General features: G+C 37.7%; 2 protein-coding genes across 9 annotated transcripts in view; both read left to right on the top strand.

Annotated features, from left to right (window-relative positions):
- Positions 1 to 141: 141 nt before the first annotated feature.
- On the top strand, positions 142 to 13,954 carry LOC110795033 (UMP-CMP kinase 3). Of its 4 annotated transcripts, none has more exons than XR_002535189.2 (11): positions 142 to 257; positions 641 to 677; positions 764 to 800; positions 7,657 to 7,774; positions 10,072 to 10,228; positions 10,321 to 10,401; positions 10,508 to 10,615; positions 10,722 to 10,793; positions 13,010 to 13,078; positions 13,378 to 13,436; positions 13,625 to 13,954. XR_002535189.2 is itself a non-coding variant. In XM_022000004.2 (10 exons), the coding sequence occupies exons 2-9, from the start codon at positions 648 to 650 to the stop codon at positions 13,058 to 13,060; spliced, it is 654 nt and encodes a 217-aa protein (XP_021855696.1). In that variant the 5' UTR covers positions 142 to 257; positions 641 to 647; the 3' UTR covers positions 13,061 to 13,078; positions 13,625 to 13,954. The 4 variants fall into 4 exon arrangements, 2 of the variants coding, with proteins under 2 accessions (XP_021855696.1, XP_056693925.1); XR_008928566.1 differs by having other exon boundaries at positions 177 to 264; positions 13,378 to 13,453; XM_022000004.2 differs by lacking the exon at positions 13,378 to 13,436.
- Positions 13,955 to 14,515: 561 nt separating this feature from the next.
- Positions 14,516 to 19,258, top strand: part of LOC110795036 (uncharacterized) — a 31,815-nt gene continuing 27,072 nt past the window's right edge. For all 5 annotated transcript variants that reach the window (XR_008928565.1, XR_008928564.1, XR_008928562.1 and 2 more), the window contains exons 1-2: positions 14,516 to 15,485; positions 15,578 to 15,715. Coding sequence is in view for 1 of the 5 variants with exons in the window: in XM_022000006.2 (XP_021855698.2) it covers positions 14,580 to 15,485; positions 15,578 to 15,715 (1,044 nt within the window). In the remaining 4 variants the exon portion in view is untranslated. The remainder of the gene's footprint in view (positions 15,486 to 15,577; positions 15,716 to 19,258) is intronic.

The following is a 19,258-nucleotide window of genomic DNA, read 5'->3' as shown; positions in this document are numbered from 1 at the left end:
CAAAATTACTAAGTAATATTCAATAAAATAGCGTTTTCCGCCAGCCCATTTCTTTAGTCATGTCATGTAAGTCCAATATGAAATCTTTGGGCTAAATAACTTTCAGGGCTAAGCCCATATTCTAGAAATGCCTATTTTCCAGAAAAAAAATATTATTCGAGTACGAACAACAGCAGAAAGTATTCGAGCACTAAACATACTTCACTATCACAGTATCACGTCTGTTTCGATCTCTTGTTCTCTTTGCTCTTCCAAAGGTGAAAGGTTAATTGTTTTCTTTTTAACATTTAAGTGTTTGGATGTTTTGAACAATATTTCTGTTGTCGATTGTTTTGTTTAATTTGCTTATTTGTTTGAGCCTTCAATTTGACGATTCAGTGGTTGATGGGTTAATTACGGAGGTGAATTGGTGAGGGATTTTGAGCTAATTTTGCAACTGATTACAATCTACCGATTAGGGTTTCCATTTTTTTTTTATTTTTTTTTTTTTTGAGTTTTTGAACAGCATCACAGATTAGCTCGAGTACTTTTTGTTTAGTTTTGATTTTTTAATTGAAAAATAAGAGAAGAAATGTTTTAAAATTACTCCATTACAGTTAGCTTATCACATCAATGTCTAATGTTTTTGGCTGGATTGCAGTTAATCTATGGGAACTGTGGTTGACGCTCAAAACATGGTAAATACTCAACCTTACTTCTTCATGTGATGCTGTCATTTTTCTTTTTCATTCGCTCTTTCACTTATTGGTGTTTCTCAATGCAGAAATATGGCAGGAAGGTGATTGTTGTCTTTGTGTTAGGTAACCTCATTACTTCAATCATATTTTCCTCTCATTCTTGATGTATCAATTTAATTTTCGTTGCCAGCAACGTGCGCATTCAGCTCCTAGGTCTGCCGCAGGAATGGATGCTTCTTGAATACTCGTAGCTTCCTGTCAGCCTTTCTCTCATGCTTATATTTGTTTGGGTCTCAGACTCAAGATAAACCTACACACGTGTTAAGCTTAGGCAATAAGTTCATAGTAAGATGGTGGATTTTAAGCATGAATTTTAACTTTTTTTTTTTATTGCTGAGTGGAGAGGGTTTCTTTGTCTCTATGTGAACTTTGTGATCTTTTAGACTTTTTTTGTAAATCACAGATTCATGGCTAATGTAAGTATTACCTCAATGGTTATATAATCTTTTCTCTTTCGCCATTGCTGGTTTGGGAGCGAGAAAGTTTAAATTTCGCTTAAGTAGAAGTTAGATTCTTGGATTGATCAACTTCCATGAATCCATGGAACTTGAGCTCTATGCTAACTTCCTATGAAAATACACAAGTTGTTTACTTCCTCCGTTCTTGTTTGTTTTACCCAATGACTATAGATACAAAGACTAAGGTTAATAAAGGGAGGGGCCATAGATGTGGCCATGTGGGGGTATTTTTTCTACTTTTTAGAAGGTAGAGAAAGACTATAGTGTTGTAAGAGTTTGAATCAATCCCATGTAGTGAGCCATGGGAGGACAAAAGAGGGAAATCAATCTATCTTAAAGGGACAAAATCAGGAAGTGCGTAGATAACAAAAGAATGGATGGAGTATTTAGGAGGGTAAGTATTGCTTCCATAGTTCATCTTTTAAACCAGGTACATTTTGTCTTTTGAAAAATGTATGCATGCCCTACTTTGAAATAATAGGCCATATGTGATTATTGTGATCAAAATTTGTCAACTTAGACCATTATTTTGTTATTATCATCGTATACCCCTCTTTTATAGGTAAACATCATCTGTATTTTTGGTAAAATTTTTAGCCAATAATTTATGTAAAATATATTCTTAAAGTTCAAAGATTTTATTATGAATGTACTCCTAATCAAGGAAAGTAAAATGTACATTTCAGCCGAAAAACTGCGTACGTATAATTAAATAAACGCAATTTGCAATTAATTAACAATTACGAAAATTAATTGCAAAGCTCTCTCCTCTCTCTCGAGCTGGGCGCACGTTAAGGGATACTACTAACGTACACCAACTCCATTGATGGCGAGGAAGAAGAAAGCAATACTGAATATTTCTACGACGAAAGTTGCAGCGAAGTCTCCCTCAGTAAGTTCTCACACTTCAGGCACCAGTACTACTCAAAATGATGCCCAAAATGCAAACCCAGATGCTCTGGTTTTTGACTCAGATGGCGAGGAGCTGATGCATTCTCCTCTAGTCCACCCTTCGGCTGGTATGATTCCACGCAAACTTCATGATACTATTTTGTTATTGGATCAGAATTTGGGGGTTGGTCGTAATAATAATGTGGGTGGAACTAACCCTCAGGGGAATGGAGAATCTGTTGATATTGGGGATATTGGGGGAAATAACACTGAACCTGGGGTAGTTGAACCTCCGATTGTTAAAGAACCATGGAAAAATCTGTTCACTGGATCTAAAATGGCTTCAAAAGGGGCGTCCCTATCATTTGTTACACCTGTGCTGCAGGATGGGAAGAAAATTGCTCAATTGCAGGAGGATGAAATGAATGAACTCACTGAGAAATGGAAATCATCTATGGTGATGTATGTGGTAGGGGATTCCCCTACTATAGCTTCTGTGAAAAGATATATGGAAGGGATGTGGAATTCTGTTGCTCAGCCTCAGGTGTTTTACCATGATGATGGTTACTTCATCATCAAGTTTGTGAACATGAAGGACAGAAACCAGATTATTGCAGGAGGACCTTATACATTTTATGGGAAATCAGTTATCATTAAACCCTGGACAGCAAACTTTAATTTCTATGAAGAAGTACTTAGGGTTATACCTCTGTGGGTGAGATTTCCTAATCTGCCACTCAATTGTTGGGGGTGTGATTCACTAAGCAGGATTGGTAGTCTGTTAGGGGTGCCACTCTTTGCTGATGAATGCACTACTAGGCAAGATAGAGTATCCTTTGCTCGAGTGTTGATAGAAATGGATATCACTAGCCCATTGCCTGATTGTGTCTGGATAGAGGATTCAAAGGGTGGGATGTTCAAGCAAGCTGTTACTTATGACTGGTTGCCACAATATTGTAAAGTTTGCTAGTACAGGCCATGATTGTACTAAAAAGACTAAACCACCAGTACCAAAACCTGTAGCCAAAAAGGTGTGGGTTCCTAAAGCTGTCCAACAAGCTCATCCAATGTCAGAACAACAGGAGCAACCTAATGCTGTGCACACTCCTGAGATGCCTGTTAACAATGTATCTGATCCTACTCCATGGAAAATTGTGACAAGACGGACTAAGGGATTGTCTAGAATGAGGACTTTGAGCCCTAGCAATCCATTTACTGTGTTGCCTGCAGAATTGGGTTTCAAAGAATTAACAGGAGGTGATATGGAGATGCAAAATACTACTGAACCCCCTGATGAAGAAGGTTAATCTTTGCAGCTGGAATGTGAGGGGACTTAATGATCCTATTAAGGTCCCAGAGGTAAAACACCTTATTCATACCCATAATATTCATGTTGTTGCTTTGCTAGAAACTAGAGTTAAGGAAAGCAATTTCTCTAGAGTAGTCAATAAGTTTGGGAGAAATTGGAAATGGAAAAATAATTACACTGCAAACCCCAGAGGTAGAATTTGGGTAGGCTGGCTTTATCAAGAAGTTGATATCCATGTGTTACAGGTGCATGAACAATTTATTCACTGTGAAATTAGGGATAGGTATGGAGTGGTGGAATTGTATGTTACTCTGGTGTATGGTCTTCACTCCATTGACATTAGGAAGAATTTGTGGAACTCTCTTACTACTCTTGCCTCAAGTGTAGGTAGCTGTCCTTGGGTCATTACTGGTGATTTTAATTCTCCCCTGTTTGCTGATGATAGAATCAATGGTACTCCTGTTTCAGCAACAGAAACCAAGGATTTTGATGAGTTTATTACAAGTAATGGGCTGTGTCCTGTAAAGAGTGTAGGACATTATTTCTCTTGGCACAAAGGCACTGGTGAAGGTAAAATTGCTAGCAGGATTGATTGGTGTTTGGGAAATGATGAATGGATTCATAAATTCAGTAATGTTCAGGTTGAATACCTAAACCCTTCCATCTCTGACCACTCCCCTTTATTGATAAACTGTCTGCCAGACAAGGTGGAGGGAGGTAGACCTTTCAGATTTCTCAATTATTTGGCTGATCATAGTAGTTTTTCTGCTATTATTCAGGCAGCTTTTACTGAAGTATACCATGGCACTCCTATGTTTAAGCTCTGGTGTAAGCTGAAAAAAGTCAAGGCTGAACTCAAGAAGTTACATAGAGAAGACTTCTCTGGTATTACTGAGAAGATTACCATTGCTAGAAGTGAGCTTGATAAGGTTCAACAGAGTTTGCAATCTGGTAGATCTCCTGCTCTTCTCAACCAAGAGGTGGTTTGCATCAAACAGCTTAGGCATTGGCTGAGAATTGATGAGATAGCATTGAGACAAAAATCTAGGATCCAATGGCTAAAACTAGGTGATTCTAACAACCACTTTTTCTTTTCCACTGTGAAAGAAAGAGTTAGATTCAATAGCATTGCCATCCTATATGATGATAATGGCACTAAATTGGTTGATCCTGATCTAATTCAAACAGAAATTCTGAGTTTCTACAAAAAGCTGCTTGGCACTTCTGCAAACACTCTTCCCTCTATTCACATTCCAACAGTGAGAAATGGCTCTAGGCTAAATAATGATGCTAGACAGGATCTGTGCAGGGATGTTACTGATGATGAGATTGATTTGGCATTACATGGGATTGGCAATGATAAGGCTCCTGGTCCAGATGGTTTAAATGCAGTCTTTTTCAAAAAGGCTTGGCCTGTCATCAAACAGGATATTTATAGAGCAGTGAAGGATGTGTTTGTTACCAATTTCATGCTTCCCCAGTACAACTGTACATCTATTACTCTCATTCCAAAAGTTCCTAATCCTACAAGAGTTAAAGAGTACAGACCAATTGCATGCTGTAATGTGGTGTACAAAATTGTTTCAAAAATTCTAACTACAAGAATGCAAGGGGTGATTGGACAGGTTGTTAGTGAATGTCAATCTGGGTTTATTCCTGAGAGGCAAATTTCTGACAATATTCTGCTTGCTACTGAGCTCATTAAGGGCTACACTAGAGCCCATCTTTCACCCAGATGTATGCTCAAGATTGACTTAAAGAAAGCCTATGATTCAATTGAATGGCCTTTCTTGATCAGTGTTATGGATGCTCTTGGCTTCCCTCATAGATTTGTACAATGGGTGTACACATGCATTTCCACTGTATCTTACAGTGTGCTCATTAATGGGAAACCTTGTACACCTTTCAAAGCTAAAAAAGGGCTAAGACAGGGAGAACCCTTGTCTCCTTTTTTATTTGCTATTGGCATGGAATACTTGTCTAGACATCTCCATCAGTTGCAGACCAAGCCTGATTTTAACTTTCACCCAAGATGTGCTAAACTGGCTCTTACTCATCTAATGTTTGCTGATGATTTGCTTCTATTCTGTAGGGCAGATCTAATCTCTATTGACATGATGTTGGCTTCTTTTAAGAAGTTTTCTCTAGCTTCTGGTTTGGAGGCTAATATGGATAAAAGTAACATTTATGTTGGGGGTGTTTATGGTCAAGATAAAGCTGATATTCTCAATGCAGTTTCTACTCCTGAAGGTTCCTTTCCCTTCAGATATTTGGGAGTTCCCCTCTCAACTAAGAAGCTGAAGTATACTCAATGTAGACCCTTAATTGAGAAGGTGTTGGCTAGAGCTAAAGTGTGGACTGTCAAGCATCTATCTTATGCAGGTAGGCTCCAGCTGGTTCAAACAATATTGCTGAGTTTACAATCCTTTTGGTGTCAGATTTTCATCTTGCCAAAGAAAGTGATCAAAGAAATTCAAGGGTATTGCAGGGTGTTCCTGTGGACAGGCAACACTGACCCTTCAAAAAAAGCTCTGGTTGCTTGGCACAAGCTTTGCTTGCCCAAAGTTGCTGGTGGTTTGAATCTGAAAGATATGTGCTGGTGGAACAAAGCAGCTGTTGCTAAACTCCTCTGGGCTATAACTTATAAGAAGGATAGACTTTGGTGTAAATGGGTTCATGCTTACTACATAAAGGGGAGGGATGTTGGGAGCACTCAATGGCCTGTTAACATGTCTTGGCCTTTGAGGAAAATTCTGAACTCTCAGAGTTTAATAGATAGCATTGGAGGGTGGAGTGCAGTGAGTAAGGGAGGTGTCTTTTCCATCCAAATCATGTATCATCTGCTGATGGGGCCATGTGATAAAGTCAGCTGGAGGAGAATCATTTTCCATAATAAAGCTTCCCCAAAAAGTTTGTTTGTCTCTTGGCTTGCTGTTTTGGGAAGATTGCCTACACTGGATAGACTTCTCAAGTGGAAAATTGTGGACTCTAATGTGTGTCCTTTATGTTCTTGTATGCCAGAGTCTACTCAACATCTGTTTTTTGAGTGTAGCTACTCTGCTGCTATCTGGTCTTCAGTTCTTGCTTGTTTACAGTTTCACAGACCTGTTTTTCAGCTTGATAATGAAGTGGTGTTGATGACAAGAGCTGCCAAAAGAACTGGTGACAGATTCAAGTTGCTTCTGATGTTCTTTGCTGAATGTCTTTATGGAATATGGCTGCAAAGAAATGCAAAAGTCTACACTCATTCCTGCAGAAGTCCCCTTGATCTTCTTAGAGATATCAAATATCGAGTGGCCTGTAGAGCCACTGATCAGCAAAGAAACTTGCTCTTGATGTAAACTTGTAGTTTAGTTTCAGCTTAGGCCTTTTGGCTTGCTGTGGGTGTTGTTGTTTGACCTTTGTTTCAGTTTTGGCCTTTGTGATTTCTGTTGCTCTCAGTGGCTCAGTTGGTTTTGGAGCTTGTACTGTTTGTAAGCTAGTTTGCTAGCTTCCTCTTTGGTAATAATAATATATTATTTGCCAAAAAAAAAAAAAAATGTACATTTCATAGTTTTCATATTGTGAACCATCATACGGAGTTATTTTGGTTTGTTATAGAAAATGAAGGCTACTTCTATTTGTCAATGGTTTGATGATAAATTTGGAAAGATACCTTGACCAATGAAATTATTAATTTTATTTCACATTATATCTAGATAAATTATTGATCAACGTTAGCTGTCTTTGAAATTTGAAATGGTAATCTTTTGTTTTTTGTGGCTAGAAAGAAATGATCGAGGAAATTGATCAAAGATCTGGCATGTGTAGACACTGTCCTATATCGTCCCCCAGAATCAATATTTTTCCAGGATAAGGTGAAAGATTTTTTATTGTTTATTTATAGAAAAGCACACTGTAAAACTTTAGACGAAGGCAGCTATAGAAGTTGGAAATGAAACTAAAGAGGAATTCGTTTATGGGAGAACATCAGAAGTGTGTGTACGTGTGTGTTCGGAAATAGAAATTCAGTTATGGGAGAACGTCAAAACTTTCGGTTTTCGGTACGTGTGTTCCCGTGCGCGTGTGTGGTGGTCCTCTCCACCTGTTACTGTCTAATTCAATTGCCTTTACGATGAACCTACATATATTTTGTCCCATTCCATAATCTATCCATGCAGGACATATTCGTTTTGAGCCTTTGCTACTTTCAAGCTTTTTATATGCTATTTATAACCATACAAGGCCTAAATCTTTGGTGCTACTTCTTTTCGTGTATCAGGTGGTCCTGGCAGTGGGAAGGGTACACAGTGTGCCAATATTGTTCAGCACTTTGGATACACTCATCTGAGTGCTGGTGATCTTCTGCGAGCTGAAATTAAATCTGGCTCTGAAAATGGGTACCGTTTGTTTTCTTAGAAACTACTTTAGAATTGCTTGTGGAATGCCCTTGTTATTTAAGGTTGTTTTTATTGTCCCATTATCCCTGCTTTGTTGGTAATTTTGTCATCATGGTATATGAAAGGGTGTCCAGTTCTTCATTTTGTTGCAATGCTTCCATGAGTTGCAAATCATAAAGGGGGTGTTTGGAAGTTAGCAGATTGGCTAAAAAATAGCTGTTTGACCAACATTAGAGGTTTGACAAGTCAAATCCTCTAATGTTTGTGTTTGGTAGTTAGCAGATTGAACAACTGATTCGTTTCAATCCACTAAATATCAATCTGCTGCTTGGAGCAGCGTTTCAAATTAGCTGATTCCTCAAATTTCATGAAAAGACAATTTTGCCCCATGCTAACAACATTTTTACTTCTCTTTCACACCTGTAGTAATTAGTACGAAGTAGAAAAACAGAAGGAATCAAGCAACAAACAATTCCATTGTGTGTTTTTTTAATTTTAATTAACTTCTTTTCCAGAAAAAATTAAATGAAGAACAATAAAATCTGGGTTAATTGTTTTCATTTAATTTATTAAGTACAATTGGATTTTTTTTTTTTGGAACAATTAGAATAATAAATTCATGTTAAACTTTGACAAGGATCTAATTGAATCAATATAATTTGTACTAAACTAAAATACAAGAACCTTTTTTTCTTTATATAAAAAAAAGGCAACATACCTAGAATTTCAAAGAAATTATTCATCTGATCTTGCATATTAAATCCATATAATTTGAGTTTTAGATATTGTGAGAAAGCATAATTATCTCTCTCACAATAAATAAAATACAAATAAAAGATCTAAGAAAGCTGGAAGATGGAAGATTTGGGGTTTTGGTTTCAATTTTAAAAACTTTGTAATTGCATGCATTAGAATAATGATCAAGGAACTATGGAGGAGGATGAAAATCTAACTAGAAATTGATGGGATTTTGGCTGTTTATATAATTGATTTAATTTTTTTTTTTAGGAGAGAAAATGAAGGGATGAAGGGTTGAAAAACAAGGAGGTGGAATAACAAGAGGATGGAGGAAGACGGTGGGGTGGAGTGGGTGGGTAAATAAATATTTTTTTTATTTCACTTTAATGTTATCCTTTTGTATTTTATCTTTTTATTTTTTGTATTCTTTAATGCTTTAATAAAAAAAAACTATTTAGATATTTAATTATTTAATATACTTGAATTATAAGTATTTTTTTTAAATCACCTATTTATTATTATTATTATTATTATTATTAATTTTTTTTTTTAATTTTTATTATTATTATTATTATTCCAATATTTATTTCTTTTGGTAAAAGTTGTATAATTATTTTCATGTTAGGGAGTTGTACATTTTATTCTCCACAAAATATCCATATTTTAATAATTACTAACTCACCACAATTGAATATATCAATGTCCTTATTGGTCATTTTGTCAATCAAACAGCTATTACATATCAGCTATTTACCAAACACTTTTAAACAACCAACTAATACAACAAGCTAGTCAAACCAGCTAATAGAAACAGCTAGCCAAAACCGCAAATACAATCCGCTACAGCTAACCGCTAACCGCTGATTGCCAAACAGGGCCAAAAGCTGCCCCCAAAGTTACTCACATCTTAATTATCTTCATTTTTTATTTAATATAATAATGTCCCGTGTACAATTAGTATATCACCTGAAATTAAGCTGATATTTCTTTTCTTGGTGGTAAGAAAATTAAATTGCATATGGGAGGTCTGAAGTTCAAGACCCACTAACCACTACTATTATGAATAATGTGCGTTGTGTGTGTGTGTGTGTGTGTGGAGGGGGGGGGGGGGGTGAAGTGGCAGAAAACTTCTTCTCTTGACCTTTGTATCTCTTGTACAGTTGTACTCTTTCTCTTTTCTTGGATGTACTGCTGGAATCCCATATATTGGCATTTTATCCAAGACTTGTATCATTTGATGATGCCATGTGAATCTATGGATGGGAAACATTTCGATAGTTATTGTCTTATGATTTATATGATGTCTGTCTGGAAAGCATAACTGCTTGAATATTAGGTAGTTAGGTACTGATTGGTGTATTGCTGGGGTTTAGGCAAGAGTTGCTCTGTGACTGGCTACTTATGTTGGATATTGAGTCCAATGACGAGCATAAGTCAACTTCTTGCAATACCAGGCTACACTTATCAATAGATTCATTGGTTGTTGTCCTTGACTCCTTGTACTTATCTTCTCATACTGTGCATTGGCTTTTTGGCTGTGATAAAAATATAAAATATAGAACCATGATCCAGAGCATGATTAAGGAAGGAAAGATTGTGCCTTCAGAGATTACTGTTAAGCTTCTCCAGCAAGCGATGCAGGAAAGTGGAAATGATAAGTTTCTTATTGATGGGTTCCCTCGCAATGAAGAGAACCGTGAAACCTTTGAATCTGTTGTGAGTCCCAGTTTTCTGTATGTTCCACTGAGCTCATTAAAGTCTGTTCAACGCTGTGCAATCTATTTGATCAAATTTTTTATGCGCTGCAGACTGGTATAGCACCAGAATTTGTTCTTTTTTTTGATTGTCCAGAAGAGGAGATGGAGAAGCGTCTTTTAAGTAGAAAGCAGGTTCCAAATGCTGAACTTGTCGATCTCTGTTTTCTAATTTGATCAGCCAAGTTCTCTCTTGGCCTAATCTGGTTTGTACATGCACTGATTCTTTCTAGCCATGAAGGGTAGGGAAGATGATAACATGGAGACCATCAGGAAGCGTTTCAAGGTATACATGGAGTCTAGTCTACCAGTTGTTGAGTACTATAGCTCGAAGGGAAATGTTAGAAAGGTCAGACGCTGTCCATGCTTTTCCTAGCCAGAGAGCTTTGGTCAGGTCCTTTTGTACGTTTATTTCTTTCTAACTGACTGAAATGCTGGTATACATTTGTTTTAAGATTGATGCAGTTAAACAAGTTGACGCTGTATTTGAGGATGTCAAAGCTATATTTAATTCAACAATAGAGAAGGTAGTTTTTCTCTCTCTCTTATTTGGAAAGGGATGGAAAGGAAAGGGAGGGGAACAAGTTCCGTTTTTTGGAAAAGGGGTTGGGGTAAGAAGGGCAGGGAGAGGGATAAAATATTTTCTCTCCCTCTTTAATAAACACTATCCCTCCAAAATTGAATAGTTTAGAGGGAAAATGAAGCGCTCACCTTTCCCTCCCTTTCTTCCGCTCCCTTTCTTCCGCTCCCTTTCATCCTCTTTCCCTTCCTTCCGCTTCCTTTTTATCTTGCTATCCAAACAAAATGTTAATGAAAAGATTAAAATGACCGATTTCCGATATGTTCAACCATGACGAATTCTCACTCTAAGAACCCTCATAGCACCATTCCCTCGGAAAAGACACCATTGGTAGTTGGAGATTCATAGGAAGAAGAGATGGGTCAAATTTATACTCTATGTACAGAGCGCTTGAACGATAAGGACTACCACCTTTTTTTTTGGGTATAGCATCTTGGGATGAGACATCCACCACCTTAAAGTCTATCAGACCTCGTTCAACCAGAAATTCCACCAAAGCTGTACCGAATGGGTAACTAAGAGAGTCATTAGAACGCTTTTGATTACTACGGGTACCTCCTTTAACAACTTGCTCTTGAAGCAATGTTTGTGCGTTTCGACGCACCAGCGAGTCAATCCTTTCGACCAGATAAGCGCACCTTACAACTGAGATGCTAGAAGATGTCACATTCCTGAAATATACCCTTTTTCATAAAATTCTCATTCTACTACTCTCTCTGTTCTTGAATATTAGTCTTCTTTTCGTATGATGTCTTTTTTACTAGTCCCTTTTGGAATATTTCCTTACTTGTCCTACATTTATCCCCACTATACCTCATAAATATCCAAATAGTGCACTTGTTTACTCCAAGTAAACCTTTATTCCCATTAAACCCCTTAATTATTTCTTTCTCCTACCCACATGAGTGGGATTCATGTGACAAGTATACTTATATTGGATTGTCTTAGAATTCAAAAGTGACTAACATTCAAGAGCGGAGGGAGTATTTATTTCCGCAAGAAAGCTGGTCTATTTTTCTTTCATGGCTCAGCACAAAATTTCCAACTCAACTAGCGGCTTACTTTGGATAATTCACTAATTAATTTAGCGATGTATGAGTTATTGATTGCCAACTCATAGGTAATTTTATGGAAAGGACACATTTTGAGAATTTTTACATCTTTCTGCATTTTAGCTCAAAACTGGTCGATAAAAATAAAAGATCCTTTATGTAGTTTTTTAAGTTGAATAGAATGATCCTTCATTGAATAGTGAAGGTATAATTTTCTTCATTCCCTGATTTAGCACCCATAATTTGATTTCCAATTCAATATTTTATATTTTCCCACTCCTCAACTAAGCTAACACCAAGTATCTGGTCTTCCAAAGTGTCGGGAAAATTTATCAAATACAGCTCTTTAATGTGTTCACTTTGCAAATTGCAGCTTTTTGGAAAAAAATATGTAATTGCAGCATAAAAAGTAGTACTTGTTAATTGACACTTCATACCCATTTTCCAAATGACGTAACATTTTTCTCCGGTTTTCTCTATCAACCACATTGAGTTTAAATTCAGGTTAAATGTAACTAAAAAAGAAAACGTGATAAAAGCTCAAGCGGTATCAACAACAACAACAACAACAACAACAACAAAGCTTTAGTCCCAAAATGATTTGGGGTCGGCTAATGAATCGTCGTAGGAGATCGTCATTGTCACCAATCAAACCAGAAAAGAGCAGGAAGTAAAAAGAAAAAAGCAAGGAAAAGAAGGTGAAATTAATGAAAGTAAGATAAGAAAAAAGCTCAAACGGTAAGGAAATGCAAAATTATAGGAGGGGTCTTTCTCGTGTTTGACAAAAAATGTTATGTAATTTTCAGGTTTGGTTTACTGGAAAATGGTGTGGGTGTTAATTAACAAGTAAATAATACTTTTTAAACTGCAGTTTGTAACTTTCTTTAAAAGGTTTAATTTTGCAAAGTCAGTACTTTAAAAGGTTGCATTGAACGAATTTTCCAAAATGTTTTCATGAACTCATTTTCCCTCTTGGCGTCCATCTTTCTTCTTTTTTCTCTCCTCTCTCTCATTACTTTTTAGTATTTTTAATAGATTCTCTCTTCTCAAGTCTAAACGTTAGGATGTTGCTAAACATGAGTATGCTACTTCGTATATGTTTTCTTTGCAGGTTGCTCCTTATGAGGATTTTCCAACATCATTGAATACCAAGATGCCATAACTATGTAACTTTACCGAGGTTAATCGTTTTCAAGTTTTGTAGATATTCTCGCTTGTTTTTACATAATCGTGTTGCTCTTCAGAATTGAAGTGCTATTAATTCTTGCTGACGATCTTGTAAATGATTCTTCTCCAATTAAATAGTTATCCTAGCTTGGACTCTTTTCAGCTGAAATTGACCCTTCTGATTGATTAAGAATTTAGGATGTTGAAGTTTGTTGGTGCCGGTTAAGTTATACTTCTAAGTTTTTTTTTTGATTGAAGTTATACTTCTAAGTTGCACACTTGCACTTATCAATTGTAATTTTTAAAATACAGTATTGCTTGGGAAGTATTTATATGGGCCTTGGACGGGTACAGTTGGAATTATATCTGAGGTATTACAGAGTATGATGTACGTGTATGCTCTAAATTTCCTTGTACTTTTTATGTTTCTTTTATGGATGAAAATGCAAATATTGGGTAACTTCAGTTTCGTGAAAAGATGTAAACAAGTTGTGAGTCTTGTGACTTGTGAGGGTTCTGTGTATTATTTTCTTTGACACTTATTCAAATGTCTCTGCAGGTTGTGATGGGCTGTGCTTGCAAAATGCTCCACTTTACTTATTCCTTCTGTTTATCGATGGAATTTTGGCAACGAGAATATGAACTATGAAGCTATTGCTCGTAGAACACAATGCGTTATATGCCAGTCTTTTGTTGCTTTCTACTGTTTGATGATTTTGTAATGGGTTTGAATGCCTCTAATATGTTTTTTTGGTATTGGCAATCGTATACGAAGCCTAAAGAAACCTTTTAAGTAAAATATGCTACGTAATTTTTTTGGTAAAGCAAGAGTCTTACTCTGATGTTGATTATAATTACCTACTCTATAAAAGTTGATTTTTGTATCCAATGTATTATTTTTAACTATATTGTCTACACGGCGGAGACTATTTTTGTGGGTAAAGAGCTTCTACTCTTCTAGTAAGTTGGTGAATGGTGATAATTGAGAGGTAAGTCAGGGTTCAGAATTGTTTTCAATTTTAAAACAAATGGTGACGGTGTTCATTTTGAAAATTTGCAAAGTTTTTTTGATTCAAAAGCAGAGAGAAGCTCCAAATAAAGAGAAAAAACTAGCTAAAAGCAATAACAAAATAAGTCTAGGTAAGAGCTAGAATATCCTCATCTAAAATTCTATTAAGTTCATCAATCTACCGTCCTATTAACCCCTCGGTAAATGTAAATTACCGTGATTTGCACATTTGATAGACAGTGATTTGCAAAGTGATTGAATGTTACTGATTACTTGTTTATGAATTTGGAGCTCTTTGAAGTTTGAATTGATGTTAAAAGTTAATGTCAGGAAACAATACTCGATACTTAGTATTTAATTTAATTAATAAATTAATAATTAATTTGGAAATAGGGATAATGATAGATAACAGTACTCATAAGTCATATCATAACAATGTGTAGTGTGTAGTGTGTAGTGTGTAGTGTGTACTGTAGAGTGTAGTGTGTGTCCACCGGAAGCAACGATGGGCGACCTCAAATGCATTTCAATATCCATGAATATGATCCTCTTCCTAATCATCATCGCCTCTCCTCATCTGGCCTCGTCGTTGTTGTCGTCGTCTCAGCAACAGCAGCTAAAACATCAAGAAAAAGAAGAAGACGAGCAGATCATCAGCCGATTCCAAAGCTACCTCCGTTTCAAAACAGCCCACCCCAACCCTAACTACACTGCACCTGTCTCCTTCCTTATCTCCCAAGCTCACTCCATCGGCCTCCAGACCCGCATACTCGAGTTTGTTTCCGGAAAACCCGTACTCATTGTCACCTGGCCCGGTTCTAGGCCCGACCTCCCTTCTATCCTTTTCAACTCCCATCTCGACTCCGTCCCGGCTGAGCCTGATAAGTGGCTTCATCCTCCATTTTCTGCTGTACAAGCTTCTGATGGAAAGATATATGCCCGCGGGGCCCAAGACGACAAGTGCATCGGTTTACAATATCTGGAGGCCATCAGGAACCTTCGCCAACTCCGACAATTTCAGCAGCCTATCAGAACAGTCCACCTGTCCTACGTACCCGACGAGGAGATTGGAGGCTTTGATGGAGCGGCCAAGTTAGTAGAGTCCAAGGAGTTCGAGGAATTGAATGTAGGGTTTGTGATGGATGAAGGCCAGGCTTCTCCAACCGATCAATTTAGGGTTTTCTACGCTGATCGATCGCCGTGGCATGTCACCATTACGGCCAGTGGAGTCCCAGGGCATGGGTCCAGGATGTATGATCATAGTGCCTTGGAGAATTTGATCATCAGTTTTGAGATGATTTCTAAATTTAGGGACTCTCAATTTGATTTGGTAAAGAGAGGATGGGCTGCTAATTCTCAAGTCATCTCTGTTAATCCTGTGTTTTTGAATGCTGGAATTCATACCTCTAATGTCAGTACCCCCTCTCTCTCTCTCATTTCACTTATGTCAGTGCCTTGTTGATTGTTTTGTTTGTGAATACAACAATTTCTGTATGGATACAGGGGTTTGCCATGAACATGCAGCCATCCGAAGCTCAGGCAGGGTTTGATATTCGGTTGCCTCCCACTGTGGATCCAGAACTTATTAGAAACAGAATTGCTCATGAGTGGGCTCCTGCATCAAGGAACATGTCATTCCAGGTTTTTCTTTTTTCTCCACCCATGAGTTTGTTTCACTGGCTCACTACTTTCTGGTTTCTGTTGGAGTAACTGTTTGTCCTGCTACTTTTAATTAACTTACATTCAGATTGCTGCACAACTATCTACTATCTGCTGTTTTTTTTTCCTGTTGATTTAGTGACTTTTTTCCTTCGATTTTCACTTATTGTTTGCTGGTACTTTAGGTTTTCTGTTGCACTATGGTGGCATAAGTCTTCCCTCTTTTCTCCGACTAATTTGCACTCTCACTTTTTTTTTTCCCCCCTGGGTTGATACCTGTGTGGTAACCACCAGAACTTGGGCAAGGAGTTTGTAGTTGCAAGTAAATATGATTGTCAATCTCTCCTTCCTTTGAGTTAGATTTCTCTACAAGTGAGAAATGGAAGGGTTATGGACTTGTGGTGGTAAATTTGTCTACTTGTTGATTGCATTTACACCATGTTTGGATAGCAAGATAGAAGGAGAGAGGAAGAAGGAAAGGGGGAAGGTGGAACTCCATTTTTCCTCCAAATATTTCCAATTTGAAGGGACGAATCCCTTCCTCTCCCTCCCTCCCCTTCCATCCCCTAACCCCTTATCCAAACATAGTGTTAGTCCAGGGTGGTGAAATTCAAGATTCCATAATTACATTAGGGATGCCCACACTTGATCATATAAACTAAGCTCTTCAATTGATATTAGATGGGCTTTTGGTAATTTTTGTGTCATGCCCCTTAATTCTAACAGAAGACTAATTTTTTATATCTTTTTCCGTGCATCCTTTTCTTTTTTGTTCACAAAGAACTCAATGATGGGTTCTTAACCACTAGATTTGTTGACTTAGGAAAACGAAGTATATAGGCTTGAAAAGTTACTGGAACACTTTGATTCAAGTAAAATAAAATTTACCCCACTACTTAGAGCGAAAAGATGTTAGTACCAGGTGCTGGCTTACCTCCACCACAAAGGCTCATATATAGGAGTATAGGAGAGTGAAAAGGAAGGGCTTTGAAGTATAAGATGAGAAAACAGATATTGCTTGCGAACCCGGAAATATCATCTTCTTGTAGGAAATTTTGGTGTAGGAGACAATGGTCTACTGGTAAATAAATTATCTTATGTTGCTGAACTTTTGAACTTTTGGGTTTGGTTTATCATGCAAGTAAAAGTTGCAAAGGTTGTAGTTTATTAGGGTAGTCTTCAACTAACGTAATGGGGATAGGTGCATTGGAGTTGAGATTGTACAGTGAAGGAGATATTTTATTTAGCCTAGGAATGCTAGCTTTGGTGTTTTTTACTTTTAATAACCAAATGCGTGAGACATTGTCTGTTGTATTAAAAGTTCCATTTTTGTTATTCCTATATGCAACAAAACAAATGACTATTTCGTAGAATAAGTCTATTTTGGATTTTCGCGTCATAGATGGTGTTCCTAGGTGTGGAAACTAGGGGATGATCTGAAGTTCTGTCAAGCAGATCAAACGTTAGCTATACTCCGGGGGTTTATCCAAGGAAACCCCCTCTGATGCTCAGTAACTAGCTGAACCGAGCACAATTTAGAGAGAGAAGTAGAGTAGTTTTAGAGAGAAGTGAGAGCATGTACCAATATGTCAGGAGACTCCCCTAATGAATGCTCAAAGGGGTATTTATAGGCGTACTATTTGGTAGTACTTGGTTAAGTCAGATGCTGGTACGTAGTCTGCTTGGCTAGGTCGTGGGATATGATATTGACGTTCTCTTGTCTTGCTGTTTCTCTACTTGTTGATTTGACTTGCCCTTGTGGTCTAGCGTCATATGTTCTGGAAGACACCATCCCTTAGTCCCGTATGGATGGCATTAGATTGATAATCTGTTATAGCCTTATAGGAAATCGTTTTTGATAATTGTAATTTATGTTTTTGAGATCCTTGATGAAGGCAGTGAATTAGTTAGGTTTTGCAGAGCTCTTCAGCTAGTGTTTTCTATTTATCACCTGATGCCAAACTGCCTTTAGAATCCCACTTTAAAGATCATACATCACCGTACTCGTAGGAGACCAAAAGGTGGAGTTTTAATCTCTGACCAAGGCCAAAATTATGTTAGGCTGTGGAAAAACTTGAATGAAATTTATAGGCGAATGCTAGTTCGCTAAGATATGTGAAGGTTACTGTGTTCGTATAACCATACATGATATCACTATACGACATGTACATGTGGGCCGGATAGCAACTAATATCGTGTGTCATGACTTAAGAGCAATTATACAATAATTGGAAGTTTCTTTGTGTAATAGCATGTGAATTCTTTAGATCAAGTTCTCTGGAAAAGTTCACGTCATATCCGAAGTTATCTTAGAGAGTCCCGAAAGTGATGGAAATCTGGGGTAAAAAGAACCGTTGAGTTTCCCGGTTACCAAGCAGGACCTGAGGTGATGTCAATAATTGGCAAATGAAGCACGTTCTTAGGGTGATAAAACTTATAGAAATTCCTTGTAAGTTGTAAGGGAAAATGTATGGTTGGTAAAGGATTTGGATACATATTACCCGCAATTTGTGGCATTCATCTTGTCGAGACTTATGCGTGTGTTGCTAATTTGCTATTACTTTTAGGTTCCTGGAGCACTTTAGTAGTTACTTCTTTTTCTTCTTTTGGATGGAGACGGAAGTGGGTGAGAAAAGCAATCTTAGTTGATCGGTGATCTGCGTGCAAGTTCGAGACTAAAATAGTGCCTTGTAGGGGAAAATATATGGTTGGTACGTGTTTGGGCTCCCAACTGGCTTCCAATTGGGTTGTAGCCCATAACCCCACTAGGCTAATAAACACATGGTAGACTTCCCTCAAGTATTCCAAATTCTGGAATGCACAGATATAACAGCCTGAAATGCACAGAAATAACACACACAAATAGGCTACAGAGGAAGCTTTGATTTCTTAATTTCTCCAAGAGTATATGCTCAAAAACACCCGATCACGATCTGAAATAATGGACGATGGAAACCCGTGAAGTCTAACAACTTCTTTGATGAAGCTGCCTGCTACTGATAAGGCCGTGAAGGGGTGCTTAAGTCCAATGAAGTGGGCGTATTTGGACAAACGGTCCACCACGACTAGTATTGTGTCAATCCCTCGTGATAACGGTAAGCCTTCTATGAAATCCATGGGTATCTCATCCCATACAATAGCAAGTATTGGCAGGGGCTGAAGTAATCCTGCCGGACTCCTCTGAGAATGCTTGTTCCGCTAACAGGTTACACAGTTTTGGACGTATCGCATGACCCCCTTGCGCATCCCTTGCCAAAACCACTCCGACGCCACCCTCAAATAGGTCTTAACCTCCCCGGAATGCCCTCCCGTAGGTGAATCGTGGTATTCCCGAAGTAAAATAGGAATAAAAGAGGAGGTTTTAGAGATCACCATACGCCCCTTGTATAATAACCTGCCCCCTTCCATGTGAAAACCCACAATCACCTTACCTGATTCTGTGATCATCCTCTGCAAAGTTTCATCCTTATTGACCTCTTCCTCAAGGCCTTGCCAATTGATACCCTGAGAAGCTATCAACCCCCC

The sequence above is a fragment of the Spinacia oleracea genome, chromosome 2 (assembly GCF_020520425.1).
Source record: "Spinacia oleracea cultivar Varoflay chromosome 2, BTI_SOV_V1, whole genome shotgun sequence".
NCBI lineage: Eukaryota > Viridiplantae > Streptophyta > Magnoliopsida > Caryophyllales > Amaranthaceae > Spinacia > Spinacia oleracea.
The sequence above is the reverse complement of the archived record's forward strand: the minus strand, read 5'-3'. Positions and strand labels throughout refer to the sequence as shown.

Coding starts and splice junctions, on each gene's coding strand:
- LOC110795033 (XM_022000004.2), top strand. CDS start 648: ATGGGAACTGTGGTTGACGCTCAAAACATG. Junction 801..7,656: donor GATTGTTGTCTTTGTGTTAG/GTAACCTCATTA, acceptor TTCGTGTATCAG/GTGGTCCTGGCAGTGGGAAG. Junction 10,794..13,009: donor TTAATTCAACAATAGAGAAG/GTAGTTTTTCTC, acceptor TTTTCTTTGCAG/GTTGCTCCTTATGAGGATTT.